This window comes from Diabrotica undecimpunctata, chromosome 4 (genome assembly GCF_040954645.1).
Source record: "Diabrotica undecimpunctata isolate CICGRU chromosome 4, icDiaUnde3, whole genome shotgun sequence".
In the NCBI taxonomy this organism is placed as follows: domain Eukaryota; kingdom Metazoa; phylum Arthropoda; class Insecta; order Coleoptera; family Chrysomelidae; genus Diabrotica; species Diabrotica undecimpunctata.
The window spans coordinates 161318790-161344153 of NC_092806.1; the positions used below are offsets into that span (position 1 = coordinate 161318790).

A 25364-nucleotide genomic window follows, 5' to 3' on the forward strand; every position below is an offset into this window, starting at 1 on the left:
ATTTTATATCAACCATCAACTTCCGAAGTTAATTAATTTTTCTTCAGTTGAAAAAACTTTCTTGTGCTCGATATCTGCCGTTTATTTGATTAAAATTCATTTATTCCAGCATTTAACCTTATATCACATTTTTGTTTAAAATTATCTCAGCTATATTTATTGTTTGAAACATTTTGCATCTTTTTGGAGTCCCAATATTGACATTCTCAGCAAAAAAAAACATGGTATATAAGCCGAATATAATATAGATTTCTTTACTTACTCAGTGGACAGAATTGGTAAATACACATCAAAGCTTGAATTTCTGGTAGAGCAGTCATGATTAAGTCTTGCCGGAAAGCATGTAAGTGTTTACGAATTAAGCAAACAGTTTCTAGAATACATAAAGACAGCCTGTCTTTAGGAATCGTTAATTAGTGAGACCTGGATTTCCAACACATTATTTGGGGGATTAAAGAAAATTTTTATGGATAGCCCATCAGTACTACAGGAAGATTTGCTTTTGATACTACTGATTGATTGAATCAGCTCAGATTTGTCAACTGGTCTTACAAATAATGAATTTGAGATCTTTTTTAAATTGGAGAGATAAAAAATAGGATCTTGTTGTGGCAAAATAGTTGATGTTATATTTTTACTCATATTAACGAAGTTTTCTTTTAGATTTTCAGGGTTTGGAAGAGAAAATGTTTGAGCTGTGTTAGTTTTATTTCGAAGATCGTTTATTATGGACCAAGTTTCCCTTGCAACATTTTTAGAGCTTCCCAGACGATTCTCATAGTACATTCTTTTAGCTGTTTTGATAAGTTTTAGATAGGTTCAAACGTGCATTGTGAAACCATACGATTCGAATATATTGACCAAGGATAATTGGGTAGCACAAGCAACAACGTAATTAATACTCAAGTCACTGCATAGAATCTTTCTGCTTTTATTGGGCAGGTCGTCTAACAAATTTAACAGGTTCTGAAAAAATAGTTCCGTGGAAGAATCAGGTGATCTATAAATGCAAAGAATGTATAGTTTAAGATTCTTGTTATAAACCAATGAAAACTCAAAAAATTATTCATTCAACAGAAAGTCATACGTTGTTATAGGAGAGAAATCATTATTTGTAGAAATAATTAGGGTGCCACCATGAGCAGAACTTGGATGATCATACCTAGCAATTGTGGATATTTTTCTACAAAAAAGGCTCGTTAACTTTAAACCAGTGTTCGATAACCACAACAATCGGAAGAAATCCTAATTCCTCTAGAAACAAAAATAATTTATCTGTTTTATATATTATAGAACGAATATTAATCAGAACCATGCTAAAGTTGTCAGTTAGAGCTGATCTCTTTGGCTTAGACGAAGAAGACATTAATACAAAACTTCACTGGCCCTTTAGGTTATGGGTCAAAATGAGGGACCTACTCTCTGTCTCCCCTAAAAATATATTTTTGCAAAAAAAAACGAGACGACCACGGAAAATAGATGCAAAACATAGATTTTCAGTCCAAATAAAATTTAACACTTAGAGCAAGAATGCTAAGGTATTATATTTGCTAAATTTTGCTATATGGTTCGGAGATCTGGACTTTGGTTTAAGATCGATGCATACTAAGGCTAGTATGTACTGACATATGTCATCATCATCATCAACTAGCAACACGTCCACTGCTGAACATAGGCCTCTTGCATGCTTTTCCACTTAGTCCGATTTTGCGCCATCTGAATCCAATTTGTAGTTACTCTTTTTATGTCATCTGTCCATCTCGTTGGGGGGCGACCTCTATTTCCGTTAGCTTGTATTCGGGGTCTCCATTCCAAAATTCTTTTTTTCCACCGGTCATCAACTGATCTTGCTACATGACCTGCCCAGTTCCACTTTAGTGTTGTTATTCTTTCAATAACGTCTGCTACTCCTGATCTTTTGCGGATAGTAGCATTGGGTATTCTATCACGTAGAGAAATCCCTAACATTATTTTCTCCATTGCCCTTTCCGCAACTTGTAGTTTACTCACTGTTGTTCTTGCGAGTGGTAGGGTTTCTGCGCCGTAGGTCATCATGGCAAAATACACTGATTAAATACTTTTCTTTTCAGACACATTGGAATCTTAGACCTAAAAATATCCTTCATCTTTCCAAATGCAGCCCAACGAGGTTTACTCTTCTTTTCAGCTCGATTGTTTGGTTGTCTCGACTTATTCTGATCTTATTCTGATACTGACAGATGTACAAACATGAAAATCATCACAAAATTTAAAAAGACGATAAATAACCGACTAAAATAAGATGCTAATGAAGTCAAGATTGCCCTATTGGTCTCGAATTTCTGTCGGAAAGATGAGACCTGAAAAACAAGTCTGCGTTTGCCTTATATTGCTTGTATTTAACTTTACCTTTAATTATTACTGTATATTCGTGTTTATATCAATTATAGTTATTGTTTTCACTATAATACCATCCTTTTTGTCACTTGGAATAACAATCTCGTGACCAATTACACTTTAGCTGCTATTATCTTCAGTTAAAGGGTGAATAATATACTGCAGTTGTAGTTTTTAAATAGAAATAATTGAATCAGCCATCGATCTGATTAAACAAAAATTTGGTAAACAAATTCCAACTTATTTTAAAAAAGCGTCAAAGATTTTTCGCTCTTTAATATATTAATATAATACAATGTAATATGTTTTTGATTGGTATTTATTTAAGCTGTTGATACCTTCAATATCTTCACATTTTCTTTTATAAGCTTTTGAAATTTGTTCTAAAAATATTTGGACATTTTTCACATTTGGTTCCCATGCCTCAAATGAGTTTGACAGAACGAAATATTGTTGTTTGGCAGTGTTAAAATTTACATTACAAATGAAACATATGCAATCAAAATTAATAAGATATTTGAAAATTAATAGATTTAGAATTACCAAAAAAGAAAAAGTAAATAGTTCTAAAACAGTGTTTAAAAGTAAATAGTAAAATGTCGGTATAAATAATAAAGTTAAAAAGACATCTGTTGCAATCTGGCAACTGGTGGTTTGAGTCTTCTGACTTTATTGCCAAATCTATACGCTAACCCAGCGGTTCTCAACCTTTTTTACTCAGCGACGCACTAACGTACTCCTTACAGATTCGCGACACCCTTATATGTACAAATTTTTGCTAGTGGTAGGTAAGTACAGATGAATATATTAAACATATTATTTTTTATTTCGTAAGAACATAACAAGCAAAAAACAAAACAGAAAGAATACATAAAATTAGTGTGAAATTTGACCCTGATGATTTTTGTAAAGTATATCTATCCGAGTACGAATTGTAGACAGACACACTCTCATCTCGCTGTCCAGATCAAGTAGTCGAGACCGGTAGCTAGATTTTAGATTTTTCATAGTAGAAAATGCAGATTCACATAAATACTATGTCGAAAACGGCAGTAAAAGGATACTGCTTTCTTTGCTAATTCTGGATATTCATTCGTAACTGAAATTCAAAAAACAACCGGAGTTACTTCTCTAAATTTGGACTTTAAAACTGTGTCAGAATACACTTCAATAAGCTGTTCCTTTTCAGAATAGGTTATTTCTGCCTTGCCTACGTTGTTCTCGTCAAATGCAATCAAACATTTACAGTTAGCACTCAAGACAGAGGGAAAGTATTTAGTTATCCCTTCTTGCAACTTACATAAGTGCTTTTTCATGCTCTCCTTTAGTAAAGTCTGTTTTTCAGATTTCAAATTAATTAAAGTTATAGAGGTTTTGGGAAAAGCAGTCAAATCGTTTTATTCTATAACCGAGTTCCAGAATGTAAGTTTTTTACAAAACCCCTTTAGCCATCTTCTGTTTTAAAAAATTCGAGTAGTTCGTCCTTAAATTCTAAAACTCTGTATTTTTCCTTTCGAAAGCCAACGAATTTTACTATGAAATAACAAGACTTTATAATCTGCGCCCATGTCTTTACAAAGTTTCTGAAACACCCTTGATTTCATAGTACGAGTTTTGATATAGTTGATCATAGAAACAACAGTATCAATAACTTCACCCAGTTGGCTTCTATCCGTAGTTTTTACTACCAGAGCTTCTCGATGTAAAAAGCAATGAGTAATAATATCAACTGGTTTTCCTTTAGTGCGAAACTTAAAAATCCTTTGACATATCCCGTCATTGCAGCAGCCCTATCTGTACATATCGCAATACAATCCGTCCACTTAAGTCCGTGATCCTGAAAGAAGGTGTCAACAGTAGAAAATATATCAGTTCCAGTGGTTGTTGTTTCCAATTCACGACATAATAGGAACTGTTTAATAATTTCCGGTCCGTACACAAATCTTACAAAAGATATCAATTGGGCCTTTCCCGAAATATCCGTGCTTTCGTCCAGTTGTAAAGCAAATTGTGTATTTGCCAATACCTCCCTAACATTACTTTGAATCTCGATTGACATATCTAATATACGTCGATGGACTGTGTCATTTAATAAAGGTACCTTTGATATTTGTTCAACAGCTTCCGGGCCTAACATTGTAGCAACTAATTCTTTACATGCCGGTAAAATAAGCTCTTCACCAACAGTATGGGCTTTCTGTTGTTTTGGCAATAAATTCAGAAACTTTATATGATGCTAAAAATGCCTTATCTGGGAGTTTTATTCATTTTTTCATTATAACTGAGAATGATTGAATGGAACAACGTAGACGTTGAAAATACTCGCGCGGTTTTTGGGAAACGCTTTGATGATTTTGTTCCAAATGCAAAACATTAAGTAAAAACTGGTTAATCGGATCGCGTCGGCGTACGTCACGTGTTGCTCCGTCTTAAAGATAAGAAACAAGATCTCTCGCTTTGCGCAACTATTCATAACGCAAGTTATGTCGGTTAAATTTGAAAAACAGAGAGGAAACAATTACGGATTGGCACTTTATTGATTGGTATAACGTAGTATATACCTAATAGTTAAAAAAAATGGTTGAATGCATGATTGGTATATTATAACAAGTAAAAAAATATAAATAAAAATATAGTATTAGTAAATCTCGCGACATACCTGAAGGTTCTTCCGGCACACCAGTGTGTCACGACACGGTGGTTGAGAACCGCTGCGTTAACCCATCAAAGTGCAATTGATTAAAAAAAAATTCTAATAATTAACCGTAATATCAACAGAAACAAATATTAAAATAATAATTCAATTCGTGTTTTATATAAATTACAAAATTACAGAATAATTAAAATAATATAATAAAAATATACTTTTTAACAGCTTTCCATCTTGGTATTTGAAGAATATAACGTAATATAAATTATAAGGACATGGCAACATTGCCAACGCAATATTTCGTTCAGTGACACTTAATTGACAGCTAATTTGATGCTATCTTCACTGGGACCAAGTGTGAAAAATGTCCAAATATTTTGACAAACATTTTGAGACAAATGACTTGTTGTCTTTTGACCTCACACCATTTTTCAAAGTAAGATGCATAGAAAAATCGATCCGAGAATGAGAAGAATATCCTGGTTGGATACTGTACGGAAATGGTTAAACTTAACCACTACCGGAACTTGGGACATTTTAAGGCAGCAGTCAATAAAGTTAAAATAGCCATCTTAGTCCCCAACATTTGTAACGGATAAACAACAAAAGAAAATAAGAAAAGTTTGTTTAAAACAAGTATTTTTCATTTGAAATTAAAAAAGATGCATTCTTCTTTGAACTGTTTGTGTTAAAAGTCTGATCATGCAATTGTGATGGCAGAAATTAACAAATGCTGTATAAAATATGCTCTGATTTATCTCAAAACTGCTAGAACTTCAACCTCATTTTATAATTATTTTATCATAATGTATAACTTCTATTAGATACATAAAAGTATAAAACCGATAGATGGATTTTACTATATTAATACCGCATCATATTAATCAACGTATCAATGACAAATTCTATCCGGCACGTTTCAATAGCAGTTCATTTGTTCTGTACCTAACTTCGCGACGTGGAGCCACACGGAACAGTAACCTGCTCCCGTTACAAATGCCTGCTCTTTATCAATAACAGGTAGTGAATTATAAGACAATTAATCATGCTCATAGCCCCCTCCGATATCAAAAGCCAAATCCGTTCTTCGTGTCTGGGCGGTTGGCAGCACTGAGATGACAAGAAGTTTGTGTTCTGCGAGTAGTATGTGCGTGTGTTTTACCAAGAACACGATTATTTGCCGGAGCCACCGGCAAAAGTTTTAAACGGAAATCGATAAAAAGGGAAAACGAAGCAAATTATGTCTACAATACAAAAAAAAACAATTTTCTTTTACATTTATGATGTACAGTATGTTATACGTATTTTACAAAGTATTTTAATGACAAGTTTTTGACATAATACAGGAAAGAACATTGGTTTTGTTTAATAACGTCTGTTTTTTCTGTATGGAATGAACTCTGAAACGTTTTAAAGATTTCCACTATCACTTCTATCATTATATTTATTACAAATCATTTTCTACGTATAAATGCTATAGTAGGATAATGTGGTAAAATCTACACTCGCCTGGATTTTTATTTGGGGTTAGGCACTTAAAAGTATATATTATTTAAAAATCTCTTTAGCCAAATTTGTATTTCACTAGGTGACCTCTAGGGTCCCATATCGCAAAAAAGTGTATTTTCGAAAAAAAAAAAATTCCTGAGTGATCTTTTGCTTTAAAAATCTGAAAAATTCAAGAATATACATTTTAATGCCCAAATACCCTTTAATCATTTTCAGACTTTTTGGATCAAAATTAAGCTCAGCAAAAATATTAGAATTTTTCAAAGAATTTTTAGGTTATGGTAATTTTTGACAAACTTCTGAAAAATTATTTTTTATTATTCGAGTGGTGATTATCATTTATATATTTTTATGTCCAAAAACACTCAGATTTAGCCAGATTTCTTCGAAAAATTTAATCTTTTTTCTAAATCAAAATTAAGCTCACGAAAACTATTTGAATTTGTTCAGAAATTTTTAGGTTATTTAGGTAATTTTTGACAACATTCTAAATATTAATTTTTTGTGTATTTTTTCCGTTATTTTGAATGTCTGGATTAGATTTTCCATTTTCGCTCCGGAAAATCCTCAAAATTTGAAAAATCCTTTTTTTTTGGGTTTTTTTTTCTCATGGTTTTAGCACATGATCTAAACTGTATGTCAATAAAATACCGTTTTTTTATATTTTTTTGGTTATTTTTTATAGAGCGATCAGGTTTGCCATTTTCAGACCAGAATATGCTCAAAATACGAAAACCTCTTTTTTTATTTACATGTTTTCTCATGTTTTTAGCACAACCTTAACTGCATGTGAATTAAGAACGATTTTTCATCTTTTTTTTTTCGTTTTTTTAATAGCAGGTTTATATTGACTATTTCCGCACTGAAATATACTCTGAATTCGAAAAGACTGTATTTTTCGGTGATTCTTTGCATATTTTAAGCACTTAACCCCATTTAAATATGATAAATAACGATTTTCGTTTCCCCCATCCCCTCTCTTTATTCGAGTCGTGATTATAATTTAAATATTATCATTTATGGATTATTTTATTAAAATAATTATATTTGATTTCATATTTGAGCTTTTTTTAATTTCTATTAATAACAATGAAATATAAAATTACAAAATGGTACAAAATATTCAAAATCACATTACAATAATAGTTTTAGTCTTCGTCACTATCTTCGTTTATTACGGAATCAATATGTGATGTGAAGTCTCAAAGTATTTTGACTGGTCTAATAATTTTTGACATATACCTTGCATTGAGAACAGGACCCTACAGTTCTTTATCGAGTACAATGTCCAAAGTGGAAATTGAAACGTCAATAAACTTATTTTAAACTTCAATTGTGGCTTATTTCCGTTAAAATAGTACGTAATTACATAATAATGTATTTTCAAGTACCTTAACTTAATTTTTTAATACGAAAAAGGTAATATAAAAATGGTAATTCCGACTGAGAAATCGGACAACATAAGTAAGATAAAGAAATTTTTTATGAAAAACTTATTTAGCCATAGTTAAGGTTACGTACTAAAAGCATGGACAAAAATATAAAAAAAGGGGGTTTGTCATATTTTGAGCATGTTCTGGTCTGAAAATGGCAAATATAAAATGGAAAAAATACACGAAACATAATTATTTAGAAGTTTGCCAAAAATTACCTACATAAACTAAAAATTCTTTGAAAATTAAAAGATTTTTCCAGAGCTCAATTTTAATCCAAAAACTCTAAAAAATCAAAGTGTTTTTGGGCATGACTTCGAATAAAGACGAGAGAGAAACAAAACTCGTTATTTGTCACATTTAAATGAGGTTATTTATCGAGGTTATTATAAAAAATATCAAAAAATGGGTTTTTTCAAATTTTGTCTTTTTTTCGGAGAGAAAATGAAAAATATAATCGAGTCATTCAAAAAAATGGAAAAAATACACAAAAAATAATTATTTAGAAGTTTGTCAAAAATTATCTACATAACTGAATTTTTTTTTTTAAATTTAAATATTTTTCCTGAGCTTAATTTAGATCCAAAAAATCTGAAAAATATCAGGGGGTTTTTGGAAATTAAAATGTATGTTCCTGAATTTTTTCACATTTTTTTAAAGCAAAGAAATTTTTTTTTCGAAAAAGCACATTTTTTCCGATAGTGGATCCCAGGGGTCACCTAGGGAGCTGAAAATTTGGCTTTAGGAATTTAGGAATTTTTGGAAAAGGGGTTTTCAAATAAGTACTTTCAAATGCCTAACCCCAAATAAAAATCCAGCCCAGAGCAGATCTTACCATCTTATCCCGCTATAACCTTTATTATAACCTTGAATATATCTGTCATTCGTGCCGCTCTGAGACCGTGCAAGATGAGTTCCAAATTATGTAAAACTTCACACAGGATACATTGAGTGAAGAAGTTCTGATACTCGAAATCGAAACGGCGTGTTCCAATAGCTAATAGAAAACATCCAATGGATGTTTGTTGGATGGCGATAAGGTAGAACCGAATAAACACACGCTAATCAAATGATAATATGACATATTCGTCTTAATAGAAGAGTACAAAGAAAATATATATGTCATATGCAAGGCCTGTAACTCCCGCGAAAAATAAGCGATGGAAATCCTTCGATGAATACCACCTAATAAGCATACGTACTTTAAAAGTCCTCAATCCTCAGTTGTCTGCCTGGACGAAGGACGTAAATAGGATCTTTGCGAAGGTCCTATTTACGAGTTAAAAGATGATAAATTAAATAAGACGTTTTGAATCGTATCTTTAAATTTTCAATATTTTTTAATGTAGTTGCTTTTTATAAGGTATTAGTTTTATAATAATATACTTTTAAATAGCAATTCGCAAGAATAATAAATGTTTTTAGAAAAAACCTTTTCTAGGAGTTCAATATATTAATAAATTAGTTTTTTTAACGTATAAGAACAGCTTTAAAGTTTAATTGCAACGGTGTGAGAGAATATAATACATAAGCAAAGGGACATGCCTCAATAACAAAACAGAAAAAAGAAAAAGCATCATGGTAATAGATAGAGACAACATTCAAAAACCAACTAACACAAATAAAGATAAAATAAAATGGAAAATATCAATAGCAAAAAATGCAATAGCTTAGTGTTTCTAGTTTTTCTATATACATCGGAATGTTGGACTCTCAAGAAAATTGACAAACAGTGCAATGAAGAGTTCTAAATATTCTACTGGAGAAGTATGCTGAGAATTCCTTCGATAACCTGAAGAACAACTGTGTTAATGCTAGAACAACTAAAGATCAAGAAAAGACACATAATTAACAGAGCAAGTAACTATTTTGAACATGCCTTTCTAAGAAGTCTTAAGGCCACTTACAGGATGGCGTGACAGGTAAAAGAACCAGAAGCAGATCCTCTACAAGGTACGCTGATCACATCGTCTCAACCATTGGCGTTCCACTATCAGAATCTGCACGATTGATCAAATAACAAGGAAAATGAAGAATCATAGGCAAAACCACCTTGCGATAACACATCATAACACGATACCTAGTTCTTTATTTTATAATAAGATTCTTAACCGACTAAGCACTATAATCCATGTTAATACCGCTTGAATGGGAAGACGTAGTTTAAAAAAAGGAAGATATATTTAAAGGACAAGTGATATAAGTCAATCATTTATACCACTCTTCCAGATATATGTTAGAAATATGACGCTGAAGATTAGTATCAAATTTTTAAATGCAATTTAACCCATTACGTCTACGCACCCTTTTCATTTTTATTTTTTTTTACATACTGCTAAAATACTTTGTACTCTGACAAGTGTTCACAAAATATTATAGCATGTTTGTTTTATTTTTATAACCATATGTGTTTGATTTTAGATAAAAAAAACTGTTTTACAATTTGTGAAACTAACACGTTTTTCAACTGTTTGACAACATCATGAGGATAATAATTTTTTATCGACTTGTTGACCCAACGAAGATATATATATTATGATAATATAGCTTCAAAATACTAATACGCTTCATTCTAAATTGCATACATACTTGGAAAAAATATTGAGGGTGCGCGTACGCATCCTTGGCACATAACAGCATCAGTGACGATTGATGGCCATCGTGACATCAACCGTCGGTCAGTTTGTCAGTTACATCTGTACTGCAATTGTAAGCAGCATGTGTAATAGCTTTTCGTAACTGTGAGGTGGTTTATATTATATAAATAAGAACTATTCGGTCACTTTTATCACAGTCAATATGAGTCAACCAAGTACTTCTGGAATGTCCTTGGGCCAGAGTCAGAAGCGACCATTTGGACCTTTGACTGCACAGAAGACGTACGATCGAACACGACCTTTGGCTACTAAGGAATTAATTGTATATCTTGAAGAAGATTCAGGTTCAACCTCATTCAAGAAGATAATATTGATGCAAAAATTGCTGGAACATATGAGATTTACGTTCCGAAAGTAAGTGATATGATATGCGAAAACCTAATCAGAATAAATCGAAAATTTTACCAAAATTGGAAACAAACACCACTCCGGCATTCTCGACTTATCCTGAAAGTAATAACAATCGTTTATTAGAGAACATCAAAGCCAGAGATGGTGGAAAGTCGCCCATCGAAATATTTTCATTATTTTTGGATGATGAAGTCACAAGCTAGATTATATTTTTTCAAATACTTATGCAGCAAAAAAGAATCGTCACAAATTCGATATGAATGAAGCTGAACTTTAACGCTTTATCGGTATCTGCATATTATTGGGTTATCATACTTTGCCACAATGTAACATACATTGGTCGAAAGATGAAGATAAGGAAGTAGCCATTGTGAGCTAAACCATGTCTAGAAATAAATTTCGATCAATCAATTGGGAACGAAGGTAGTTTTAGACTTTCTGTAGTTGACAAACCCCAAGAGCATCGAGTCTTTTTTCGACAATTTATTTTCTACTTATGCTCTTTTTGCGATACTGCAGGATCTAGGCTTCTTTGCCACAGGTGCTATAAGAGAAAACCGCTCTGCAAAGTGTCGATTACAGAGCCTGCATTTAATACTGTATCTAAAGTTTTACTCGTGAGATGGAATGATAATTCTGCTGTTACAATAATAACAAATTACTACCTTTTGTTCAAACCTGCACATTACTACCTTTTGTTCAAACAGAACGACACAGTCAGAAAGAACACAAAAATATTCTTGTATCTCAGCCTAATGTAGTAGCCGAATACAATATGTTTATGGGCGGTGTGATTTGTACGATAATGGCATTGCTAATTACTGAATCAAAATAAGAGGGAAGAAATCGTGGTGACCTCTATTTATGAATTTTATTTAATAGCACAGTCGTAAATAGCTGGAAGATTTACAATATTGCAAATGATAGTAAAATGTCACAATTTACAATTTCAAACACTTCTAACAGTATCACTTATGAAATTTGAACATTGTGCTGAAATAGTGAACACAGATGGCTGCTCACTCGGGTTGTGGACGTCCCTCCAAAGATAATTTTTCTGGCGATGTAAGATTTGACAATATTCGTCATTTGATTGGAAGACACGATACAAGTGCACGAAAGAAATGTAGGTTATGCAAAAGTGATGAAAGTAAAACTCATCTTCATCCCGAATGTTTCGAATCGTTTCATACAAACAGTATTGGCCAAGGGTGCGTACACATACCCTTAATTTTTTAGTTAATTTTTTTGTTAAAAAATCATGAACATATCTTAGTTGCGGCATTTTTAACTATTTTCAATAAAAAAATTCGAAAAAATTATTGTTTTTCATTGCTTGGCAGTTAATGGATTAATACAACAGTACATACGTAAAAGATTAAATTATATTTATTATTTATAAAAGTTTGATATCCTTCTCAAATACGTCAAAATTTTGAAAATAATTAAAAAATAAACTTTTGAAAGTTAAAATGACAATGTCAAATTTCTTAAAAATAAGTATGACTTTTACTACTCTGGTTGTGACAAGATCTTTAATAATACAGATATCGAGCTATGAATTACACATAAATTATCCTGGAAAAACCAAACCATACGGTAAAAAAAGTAATTCCCAATCACCCTATCCACTAAAAAACTTGTCAACCGTAACTTGACACTTCCATCTCCATATCTACCCCATCACGGCTCACGTGGTCGCACACTACTCGAAAAAAGAAAAACCCTCACGCACCAGGCATCCTGCGGTCCGCGATCGAGAGCGTTTTGTTTTGTTTACGAGCGCACTTCGAGTTTCCCGTCGACGCCTGCTGCGGCACGACGACTTCGAGGTGGAGGTCGCGTTTTGACTGGCGACGACGTCGGAAAAGTGGCGACGAGCAGGAGAGAAAGTGAGCGTGCGCCTGTGCCGAGGTTGATGAACACGCGAACGTGCCGCCTTTAAGTTTGTTTTGGTTTTTGGTAAATGAAAAACCGGCGCTTAAAATTTTCTCAAGAGTAAAGACGAGTAAAAAAACGTGAAATCCTGCTTGTAATACATTTTGAGCCAAAACGCCCTCAGACTTTACTCTTATATTGACAAATTCTAAAGTTTTAAATAAAGTATCGAAAATACTCTTTTAAATCCCTCTCCCTACGACGAAAAAATATGATAATAATAAAACCATGTAGAAACATTTTGTTTGTAAAACATTTTAGGAGATGTAGTACATAAAACTCCATATCATGTACAGGAATAATGGGATTTACATAAATTTATTTTAAAAGATTCTATTCTGACTTCTTCTTCTTCTTCATGTGCCTTGTCCGTTCCGAACGTTGGCAATCAACATGGCTATTCTGACTTTGTTTACGGCAGATCTGAATAGTTCAGCAGATGATAATCCGAACCATTGCCGCAAGTTTTGGAGCCACGAGTATCTTCTCCTCCCTGGACCCCTTCTGCTGTCTATTTTCCCTTGAACGATCAGTTGTAGTACTCTATATTTATTATGTCTCATAACGTGACCCAAGTATTCTATTCTGACAAACCACACAAATCCTTTTTGACGTTAAATTTTCAAAGATTAACATCCTAATTGGAGATGATTCGGCAGATCTTGCATTTCATTGACACACAAGTGTTTGTGTTGATTGTTTACTGAACCATTATCATCATAAGCACCGAGTCCAGTAGGTTTTAGGGGTTTTTCGGGATTTTCCCCATCGTATAGACTTCAAAATAGATCAAATAATATTTTTATAAATTATAATATAAAATTTGGAGTAACTAAGTCTTTTAGGACATTCAAGTGGACAAAACATCTTTAAACCTCCAAAACACCATGTTTTTTCAAGGTTTTTAATAGAATGGTTATAATTAATAAGCAATTAATTTATTTTTAGTTATTTATGTACCAAGGGTAATAAATAGACGTTTATGCCCAGAGAGCGACGATGTTACAAACCCGAGGACCTCTGGGTCAAGGGTTTGTAAGTTGCCCGAGGGCATATACATCTATTAATACCAGCGGTGCATACTAACTTTTATATCATCCTAGTTCGTTGTTGCATCTACAAATAAATATGTTCTAAAAAATCCGAAAATGATTTCATTTTGACAATATATTTACTAGTAGACATTTTATCGTCCGTGTTATATCTACGCTACGGAAATACTGTCAAACATGTCAAACTAAAACCGTGAAAATGCCGTGAAGATATTTTTGAGATCCCTAACCAACTTAAAAAAAAAAGCGGAAAAGGCAACGCAAAAGTTACTACCACATAAGTCAGGAAATGCCTACGTCAAGGAATATGATAATTTACAGTACTGGATGACAGAAAACCATGTAGAACACATTGGTGAAACTGTGCTACTTGTATACTTTGCCGATCTCGCCGAAACATTTTCTCCGAGTTCTCTGTGGTCCAAATATTCAATGGTAAAGAAGACTTTAATCGTAAATAAGAATATTAACATTGCCAATTCGAAATGTTGTTAAATAAATATGTTATGTGTGTGCGCAATAGCAATAAAAACACAGTAATAAACTAGTATGACATAAAAAAGAATAATTATTTTCAGACTCGAAAAAAACAAAACAACCATATTTTATGCCAAAAACCAGGTTTTCAAGGGTTATTCGGGGGTTTTTACTGAATTTGCCCAACTTTTTTTACCATTCTAAACAATTAAACAGCATGTTTCTAAAACCTCAACAAAATCACATGAGTAGATGCATTTCCCATCTTCAGAGAAGCTAGAGATTTCTTGAAACTTCCAAAAATCTTGTTTTCAAGTGATTTTGGGTGTTTTTGCTGAAATTGTCAAATTTTTTTGGCCGTTATATTGCATTAAATAGCACGTTTCAAAGTAAGTTCTTAAAAATATGAGATGATGTATTTTTCAGCCGTAGAAAAATATACGCAACTTCATATTATGCAAAAAATACAAAATTCTAAAATTTTTTGCTCCATCCACCATCTCTGACTCTGGCAACATGGACTGCCCAGTTCCATTTGAGCATTGTAATTCTTTTAACTGTGTCCGTAACAACAGTTTTTCTCAATGTTAATGTTTCTGCTTTATAAGTTATAACTGGGAGTAAGTTGTCGTTCCCTCGTTTTCGTGGTCTTTCTACTGATCGTCTTCCTATTGGAGAACCATGCCTTGCCGTCTTTACTACTCTATTTTTTGTCATTCGGCTTATATGATCATTCCATTCCCCAGTTCTTGATGTTCTCAACATTGCATTTACGTCGTATATCTATACTTCTAGCTCTGTACCATAGTGTCTTAATATCAATTTTTCTAAGTGTTTTCATCTCTGATTTCCCGATATTTTTATTTTTTCATATTGTTTAATTTAGGCAGCCTGCGGCTCTGTTTGCTCTATTCACTTGATCTTCCATTTCAGTTTCGAGCTTTCCGTAGCTAGATAATGCGATGCCTAGATATTTAAACTCCATCACTTGTTCTATTACCTTACCTTCCAGCGTCAATTTACATCTAAGTAAATTTTCTGTTGTAACCATGCATTTTGTCTTTTTTTGGGAAATTAAAATGTTAAATTTTCTGGCGGTTATATTAAATTGGTGTAGCAGACGTAGTAAATCACCTTCACTTAGAGAGAGAGTAATATTGCGTCTTTTGCATAGCAGATTATTTTAAGTTGTTTTTCTCCCATTTGGTTTCCTTTTTTAGTTCTTACTTTTTTTATTATTTCATGCATAATCAGGTTGAACAATAGACTCAGGAAATCTCCCTGTCTTATACAATTGCCAGCTTCAATAGGGTCGGTTAGTTCTTATTCTACTTTTACTTTTATTGTATTGTTTTGGTAGATATTTTCCACGAAATATAGATATGCGGGTTTGTTGTATTGTAATGATTTCTCTTGCACTTGCCTCATTATAAATATAGCGTCGGTGCATGATCTTCCCGACCTAAAACCTTGTTGTTCTTCTGCTAGTGTTATAATTTTATTCAGATTATTTGTTACCACTTTGGTTGTTAATTTTAATGTTGTGTTTAATAAATTAATTCCTCTGTAATTTTCTGGGTCAGATTTGTCTCGGTTTTTGAAGAAAGTTATTAGGATGCTTGATCTCCATTCTTGAGGAATTCTGTTTTGTACTATTATTTTTTGGATTATTTTTAATAGTTGTTTGGTCAGATATTGTCTTCCGTACTTAAGGAGTTCGTTCGGTATTTTGTCCTCTCCTGGTGATTTTCTATTTTTTAATTTCCTTAATGCTTCATTTACCTCTTACTCCTCAATATCTATTTCTTTGTTTGTCGTCATCTCTGCTGTTGTTGGTTCATTATCGTCACCTTTAGCAAATAGGGATCAAAAGCAGTCTACCCATGTTTCCTTGGAAATGTGTTTAGTTTTTATTAGTTCGTTCATCTCTTTACTTTGTCCTCTGATCTTTCTTCATATTTATTTTTGTGTTCCGTAGAAGTCGTGTTCCATCTGTTTTGAGAAACTCTGTCAGTTTACCATTTTTATTTGTGTAACTAAAGTATTCGTTTCATTTTTGATTCGTTTTTAGTGGGTATATGCCTGTTGTGTTTGTTGTGTTCTATATTGTAAAAAGGCTTTCTTCTTTTCTTCACATTTTGTCTTCACTTCCTCTCTTCCATCGTGTTTTCTTTTTTGATATGTTATTTTTCGTTACTTTTCTCTCTTCACGTCATTGTGTTGCTGCATTAATTATGTTATTTTTGAGATTTTCCCAGCTTTCATATTTTCTTCGTTTCTTTCTTCGTTTTCTAATATTTCATTCCCAGCGATCTTATCTGATATTCTTTTTCTGTATTCCGTGGATTCCGTATTTAGTCCTTCAACTTTGATTTTTGTTTGTGTTGGCGCCGCTCTCTTGGGTGGGAAGTATTTCAGGATGATTCTTATTTTACATAATACTAGTCGTATTTTACATAGTACTGAAATTGATGTATGTGCTTTCGGTGGAAATCGTATATACAATGCTAATCAAAGATTGATGACATCGAAATTATTAGACAAAAGAGCCAAAATTACTATCTTCTTCGCGTGTCACATCAGAATTATCCGACGTTGGCACTCACTCATAGTTCTAAACTAAGAAATGACTATCTACTATATACATAACATTAATTAGACCCGTAGTAACCTACGGTTGTGAGACCTGGGTAATTATATAAAAGATAAAGCGCACTTGAGAGAAACATACTGAGAAAAGTCTGCGGCCAGGTGTAAGAGAAAGACAGCACATGGAGAATCAGGAGAAACGACCAGATCAATGAATGGCACGATATTGTAAGATTTATTAAAGTCAGAGACTGTCATGGCTTGAACATGCCCACAGACAAGATGATACAAATCCCACATATGAAATTATTATGGTGGAAGAAGATAGGAATACGAAAAAAAAAAGATCAGAACGAAATGGTTGTACGACGTGGAAGATGACCTAAAAACTATAAATGCAAGATCATGGAGAAGATGGGCATAGGAGAGGTCTGAATGGAAGATCATAGCCAGACAAGCAAAGACCCATCCAAAGTTATAATGTCAAAAGAAGAAGAAGACGCCTCCAAAACGTTTGCAGAAACTTTTCACCACGGAAAAGCAAATTTTAAACTGCTAGTCCCCGAAAATATTTAAAAGTGTGTACTTACTTTGTTAAAAGACCGTAGGTTGGAATTAGTAGAAAAAACTCACCTGAAATAAATAAAATAAGTATTAGAAAGTTTGGAATGCACGTCATCTATGATAACTCAAAATACACTAATTCTATCAATACATCAATTCTGTCTTATAGGAAATAAAATTGTAAAACTTTTTTGTCGTATTCGCTCCGTGCGTGACTGACGCGACACCTACCGCCTTCATCTGACAGTTTTGGAGTCTACCAATTTTCAGGTTAAACATATGACATTAATGACATATGTTTGACATTGTTAAATACAGGCGAAATTGACAATTATTAATAATTAACTTTTTAACTATTTTTTTTTCAGTTTATGTACAAAATAAATGTAGTATTAAAAACTGGGTTTCTCAAAATTCATCATAATATATCTTTTTAAGCCCAAACGGAAAAGAAAAGTTAAAAATCTAGTACTGGCAAATCAAGTTTTTCACGTGAAAGAGCATATAATTAAAAACAGTAATAGTAAAAGTTATGATATAAAAGCTAAAGTCATCAGGCACTCTGCAGTTAGCTTGAAGCCTTATAAAATATCATTTAAGGTAAATTATTTAAATATTTCAATTGCATAAAAATGAGGTTACGTGATATCGCACCTTGAAAACCATATGGCAATATCTGCAATTTTTTCGTAAAATGACCTTTTAATGCAGTCTAATAGAAAAAAAAATCTATTTTTTAATGCTATTTAGCAACATCTGCAACGAATTTTAAATTCGGCACCAGAAAGATACGTCCTTATGGCTTTTGTAAAAAATCTATTCATCTTTTTATACCATCAGGCATTATCTGCAGTTGTTGCTCTATGGTTCTAAAATAGGAACAAAAACTCAGATCTATCTGGCAATATCAGCATTTAATGCCAAATGGTTTTTCAAGCCTGGCAAAAATGTAACATTGCCTGTAACTACTTTTATCTGTTGTGTTTTGAGTTGATTTCCATTGATCTTCCTATAAAATTCCACAAAACAGTGAAAATTTATAGGAAGATCAATGGAAAAAACTAATGTGAAATATAGAAGAGTAAATCCAGACAGTAATCGTGGAGCAAACTATGTCTATTTCTTCGAAGTGAAAGGCAAGAAATATAGAGTGTGTAAGCACAATTTTATTGCAACACTGGGAATAAGCGACAAGACTATAGCAAATATACAACGTCGTACTGTAGATGGGTTTATCCCAAAAGACAAGCGAGGAACTCACAAGAATGGAAAAAGAATCGACGAAGTCGTGAAACAAAACATAATGAGTTACATCGAATCCATTCCTAGACTAGAATCCCACTACTTAAGAAAACAAACTACCAGAGAGTTCGTCAGTGGTGACAAAACTCTGGCTGATATTCATCGCGATTATATAAAATTTTGCGAAGAAAAAGGTTCGGTGTTCGGAAATTACGCTACGTTTAGGACCATATTTAACACGGAATTTAATACAAGTTTCTTTAAGCCCAAAGAAGACCTCTACTCGCTATGTGAAAGTTACAAAAATTCATTATATAAATCTACATTAGAAGCAGCCTATAATACTCACCGTCAAGAAGTGGAACTTAGTAAAAAAGAAAAAGAAAATGACTCAAAATCTGCAAAATCTAATACTTGCATTACTGCTTGTTTTGACTTCCAAGCCGTATTACCGACACCTTCAGGCGATGTCTCCTTATTTTATTACAAAAGGAGATTATCAACATTTAATTTCACAATTTTTGACCTGACCACAAATGCAGGACACTGCTACCTTTGATTCGACGGAATTGCCAATCGTGGTCCAAACGAAATAGCCTCATGCCTGTTACAATTTTTGAGGAACCATGCCAGAGAACAGGAAATAATGTTATATTCAGATAACTGCAGTGGACACAATAAGAATAAGTATATTGTCTGTCTTTATCTCTATGCAGTACAGAAATTGAACATACCTAAAGTTATCCACAAATTTTTGATAACAGGTCACTTCCAAAATGAGGGAGATGACATGCATTCTTCGATTGAGAAACAAAAAAAAAAGGGCATTAAAAGGAGAACCAATTTATGTGCCTGCGCAATGGGTCACATTAGTTCAAACAGTGAAAAAAACAGGTGAACCTTACAAAATTAATGAAATGTCTACATCGGATATATTGGACTTATATATATTGAAATTATGTAAGGAAATGGGGAACAATTATAATATTGACGAAGAAGGAAATCGGGTCGTCTGGAATGAGATTAAGATGATCAAGGTGGAGAAGACACTTGAAAATAAGTTTCAGGTTAAGACAAGCTACAATGATACAGAGTTCAGAACCATTAATATAAGGCGAAGACAACGAGGGTTGGTGGCTACTATGGAAATAAGTAAAGCATATTCGCATCCACCAGGAATATCTAATCTAAAAAAACAAGATCTGCTCTCACTATGTAAGGCTAATGTTATTCAAGAGCACTACCATAGGTTTTATGAAGATTTACATGTGAACAATGGAACAGTAGAAACCGAACAAACAGAATACAATATGCATGATTTTGATTAAGTGTTAAAACCAAAAAATTGTAATAAATAAGTACAATCTTAAATAAAAAAAACTTTTATTTGATATGAATTTTTACAGCATCATTTTCCAAAATTGATATATATTTTAAAACCATATGGCCGTATTAGCTAAAATACCTATTTCCTGAAATAAATTTCACATACTCCTTACTGCATATAAAAATATGCAAAATTAAAGACAATTATGTTAAATATCAGGTTTGTAGCTTATTTTTTGGAATAACAGTAAATAATATTAACGTAAAAAAAATTGAAACGCTCACAACTCAACATTATGATTTTTGCAGTTACTGCCCTATGGTTTTCAAGGTGCGATATTTTCTTTTTCATATTAATAGCACGGATCCATCTTTTTCTTTTCTCTAATTTATATGTAATATTTGGGAACCTATTAGAACTACACTTACTATTTTTGCTATTATTAGCACAATTAAATACGCAATATGTATTTGCACACATTTTTGATAAAATTTATGCGTAAAAAGGTAGGTCCAATTGCGTCATATTTCGCCGCTACGCACGCTGGCATCGTTTCACAGTACCCCTACCATGGTCACGCACGGAGCGAATATAATATCACAAGAGAGAAAATTTTGCCGGCAATATTTTCGACTGGTATAAAAATTTGTTGCCTGGCAATTTTCAGGAAATAAATTTTATAACGTCAGTCGAGTGATTTTGTCAAAATTTCATAAACAAAATTGCCAAAAGGCAACAAACTTGAATAAAACCAAAAGAAAATTTTGCCGGTAAATAATTATAATAATAACAAGACTATTTCACGAGACAATTAATACACTGTATCAAAGAAACATAATCTTTATTTATTTGTTAACACTATTAAATGTACAATTATTATAAGCTTATAGTAGTTTGCCCATTCTTTTCTACCAAGCATGATTTTGTGTATTACTGACCTGTAGCATTTGGGAACTCGAAGGTCCAGCTTCATTTGTTATTCTGACATTTTCGATCAACTTCGGTCACTGATGGTGACTGGAATCCAGCTGCAGATATGGTTTTAAAGAGCTTGTATTTGAGTGACCCGGTAATTTAATTAACTCCTGTTCAGAAACACGTTGCTTGAACAAGGCTGACACAACTGAAGATCGATGAGACTGGTTTGTTATTTTATTTTTTTTTTGTGTAGTTCCAATTTTTTTAGCTGACATTTTTGTCCACTTAGATTCGATTTGTTTTGGAAAAAATGCTGTTGTATTCAATTTGACCCGTAAATTCTCCCATAATATCAAATTCCTTCTGGAAAAAGTGAATCTTGCAGTTTCCAAGCAAGTTCAAATGAGTAAACGTGAAAAAACTTTTTTGTGCTCCATCGCGGATGTCCTCGTCGTAGCTTTGGATGATTTTTAATAGTTCTTCGGTGGACAATGCTTTTGAACTGAGTTTTCTTTTTCCTTGAATACTTTGAAGCTGACTCCGCTTGGTATCTTTGGCCAATCTTGCACATTTGAAAGGTATATCTGTGAAAGGGTCGACTTTTATGCCGTACTCTGTAAAATATTTTTCTTGACTTAAACATTTCACATTGACTTTACAGACGACTCTTTTTAGTATTCGCTTTCTTGTTTTTTCTTGTTAAAGGCATATTTCTCGAGAATTATTGCTAGTTCCGTTATGGTAGTACATCTTTCCAGCGTAAAATTTCCCACCCGTAGGAACTCCGAAACTTGGGTCCAAATAGAGCTTCTGGACCTTTGCGTGTTCAATGGGACATTTTCCGCAACCAATTTTTTGATTTTCTCACCTGACTGGCACCCAAATATTGATTTTTCGTCTGGATTCATTATATCTGTCCAAAATTGATTACGCTGAATGACTTTTGTCAAACTGGACAGGAAGGAGTTTTGTTATTAGAAAAAGTGGCGTTGCTATGACGTTTTATCAGTTAAAAATAGTCTAGTGAAATAGTATTTGCAAAATTATTCTAAAATGCCTAGCAGCAGATAATCAGCAACAAAAAGAAACAAAATTGAATTTTTCAATTTTTTTTTGCAAATTGTTTAATAAAAAGTTAGCCGACCTTTTGAATTACCGCATAGTAAAATTATCATTTCTATTAATATCTAGAAGTGATTAAGCAAAAACAGGATCATATTATACGATATATCAAATTAAAAACAGATACAGCCTAGTCTAATAAAAAATAAAATTTTAATATTTTACAATACCGATAAAAACACAAATATTATATTCTAACATTTAAACAACTTTTTCTTTGTGTTGTAAGACATTTTTAAAGAGAAAACCATGTGCATGTTTAATAATTAGTTATATTACAATAGCCTCATTAACTATGAAACCAAATACTGTAATTTTTGTTGCATCAATGAATCTTTAGTTTGTTTAAGCTTTCTGCATCAACGATTGCAGCATTGATGCATTATATTAGTTACACTTCTCCATTTAGTGAAGGTACGTTGCTGTATGTAATTGCTGACTGTACATGCAATATTTGAGACTAAGTAAAATACAGCTAATAAGTTATACGGAAGGTAATTGGTCAATTTAATATAATTTGCCGTTCTATTAGTTAAATAGACAGAAATTTACGATTAAATTAAGTTATAAGAGAAATTTTTATTAAATTTTATATTTAGTTATAATATGCATTTTACAATTTACTTCTTAGAATGAAGTCTACCTACGGAGGTTGGCAGTTATAATGGCTATTTCTATTTTTGAACGTCCATGTATATAACGCATGTCCCTAAAGTTTTCGGAAAAAATAAATTTTTTTTCTAATTTTATTTTCTAATTGTAAATTATGTTTATTTTATTATCTAGATACAGGAAATTAAGTCTACATATGTAGGGTTTATAATATATTTTTATAAAACAGAAAGAGGTCCGTAATCTTCGATGGCACGTAAATTTGGTCTTGTATGTGAAATAAGCCTCTCGAAATCTCTCGAAATTTTTGCAAAATTCTTCGCCTTAGCTGATCTTCATTTTGGCCTTCCCAGCCATTATTATACACCATTCGACTCACACCAGCCTAAAACTCTTCTATTGGCCTCGCCTGAGGCACATTTAGAGGGTTGTCGCACTTGGGAACAAAATTTTCGGTTGGTTTTCGCAAGGAGCCAAATCATTTTTTCGCATAACAATAGTATATACCAGCGGCTCTTTTAAGATTCGTTGGCACTGGCGCATGCGCGGTGTTGGTTCTTATAAAAGCCAACGGCAGTAAACGAGTTAACCAATCTGTCGTTCTCCTGGCGTAATGGCATGATGGCCAAAGTATGATTTCATCATTGGGATGATGAGTATTTATATATTCAACAAGCCTTGTAAGACACTTGTCAACGTAATTGTCAGCATTGAGAGCTTCACCGCGAACACGCCCAACAAACGGCTGTGAAGTACCAGCTTCTGAGATGGCACACCATACCAAAATTTTATTTTGAACAAGGAAGTTATTCTCCTTTGACATCTCTTTAATACAGGCTGTGATATACACTCAGGTGCAAAAAAATCGATCCATTCCTTATTTCTTATTTATTTGAAGTTGTATAATTTTAGAGACATTAAATTACGTATGTAAATTTAGGTGTACCCTCGTATACGAGAAATAAAATAATATTTTTAATATTGCTTTTTATATTTCTAAAAACAAATTGGTATTTCAGGTTTTTGTCAAAAAGGGTCTGAAGCAAGTAGATATTTATTGAATGTTGTTTTTAATTCAACAACCATACTAGTGTAGTGATTTTATTTTCAAAACGTGTTATATTTTTATTTAATTATCCTTCCTAAATGTCTCTAACTCCGACAGATGCTGCAAGGGCGGTAACTTTAGTTCAAGATGGTCGTAGCCAATATTATGCAGCTGAAATGTTGGGTGTTAGTCGATCTTCGGTTCAAAAAGCAGTTCGGCGTTTTAGCGACACCGGTAACTTTACAAGAAGACCAGGATCAGGTCGTAGAAGGGTAACATCCGAAAGAGATGATCGATTTCTGGTCTCATCATGTTTGAGAAATCGGCATCTAACTTCAGTTGAACTGGCAAATCGTCTGAGCGAAGTGAGAAATGTGGATATACGCAGATGGACAGTTCGTCGACGACTTGTAGAAGGTAATTTATTATCCAGAAGGCCAGCCCTATCTCCAATACTATCCATAGAACATCGCAGAGCTCGCCTTGCTTTTGCAAGAGAACATGAAAACTGGAGTGATGCAGATTGGAGCAATGTATTGTTCTCAGATGAGTCCAGATTTTGTCTAACGTCACCAGACGGCCGAGAAAGGGTTTGGAGAAGACACGGAGAGCGATATTTTCAATGTAATATTGCGGAAAGAATAAGTTATCGGGGGGGCTCCGTTATGGTTTGGGATGGTATCAGTTCAGAAGCCCATACTGATTTAGTTATTGTAGATAGAGGTTCTATGACTACTGCAAGATACATAACAAGTATTTTAGATCAGAATGTGGTACCTTTTGCTCCTTTCATTGGACCTAATTTTATTTTTATGGACGACAACGCGTGTCCTTACCGTGCTAGAATCGTCAACCAATATATAAAGGAGGTGGGAATTGTCCGTATGAACTGGCCAGCTTGTAGTCCCGATCTTAATCCCATAGAACATCTATGGGATATGATGGGAAGACGTCTTCGAGCACGAGTACCCCGTCCAAACAACTTGGCTGAACTTACAGCGGCTCTTCAAGAAATATGGGACCAATTGGATCAATTTGATATCCAGAGGTTAATTACCTCAATGCCTAAATGTGTACAGGCTGTTATAAGGGCCCGAGAGGGAAACACTAGATATTGATTTATTATCAATGTTTTTGCTTAATTTCAGAAAGTTTAGAATATTCTTGTATTTTTGAGTTTTGGCGTATGTCTCTATAAATAAATGATTTTTTTGGATAATCTGTAAAAATTATTTTAATCTAACATATACTTTTACATATATACCTGATTTAAAACTAATATCTTCAAACGTTTTCTTTTTTCAGCAAATAATACACATGGATTGATTTTTTTGCACCTGAGTGTATTTTAGTTTATGTAATAATTTAAGGAATAATTTGAATGATTTATGGAATTTATAGGATAATGTAGAACTAAATAACTGCAACTGTCTTTAAGACGTACCCACATACTCCACATACTCTGGAGGCAACATCTTAACAGAAGCAAGCACCCCATC

At 33.0% G+C, this 25364-nt stretch overlaps 2 protein-coding genes across 7 annotated transcripts in view; both read right to left on the reverse strand.

Moving 5' to 3' along the window:
* The window catches only part of sick (sickie), a 677587-nt gene extending 664773 nt beyond the window's left edge, over window positions 1–12814 (reverse strand). For 3 of the 6 annotated variants that reach the window (XM_072530834.1, XM_072530833.1, XM_072530829.1), the window contains exon 1: window positions 12575–12814. The gene's annotated coding sequence lies outside the window, so the exon portion shown is untranslated. Of the gene's footprint in view, window positions 1–12542 lie in introns of all 6 variants that reach the window. The other 3 variants (XM_072530832.1, XM_072530831.1, XM_072530830.1) reach the window with 3 other exon arrangements.
* LOC140439023 (protein FAM200C-like) lies at window positions 4061–4513 on the reverse strand. Its single transcript, XM_072528655.1, has one exon. It carries the CDS (start codon window positions 4511–4513, stop codon window positions 4061–4063), a length of 453 nt encoding a protein of 150 aa, XP_072384756.1.
* Window positions 12815–25364: the final 12550 nt, after the last annotated feature.

Bases quoted from the DNA above. Each gene is read 5' to 3' on its own strand.
- LOC140439023 (XM_072528655.1), bottom strand. From the start codon at position 4,513: ATGTTAGGCCCGGAAGCTGTTGAACAAATATCAAAGGTACCTTTATTA.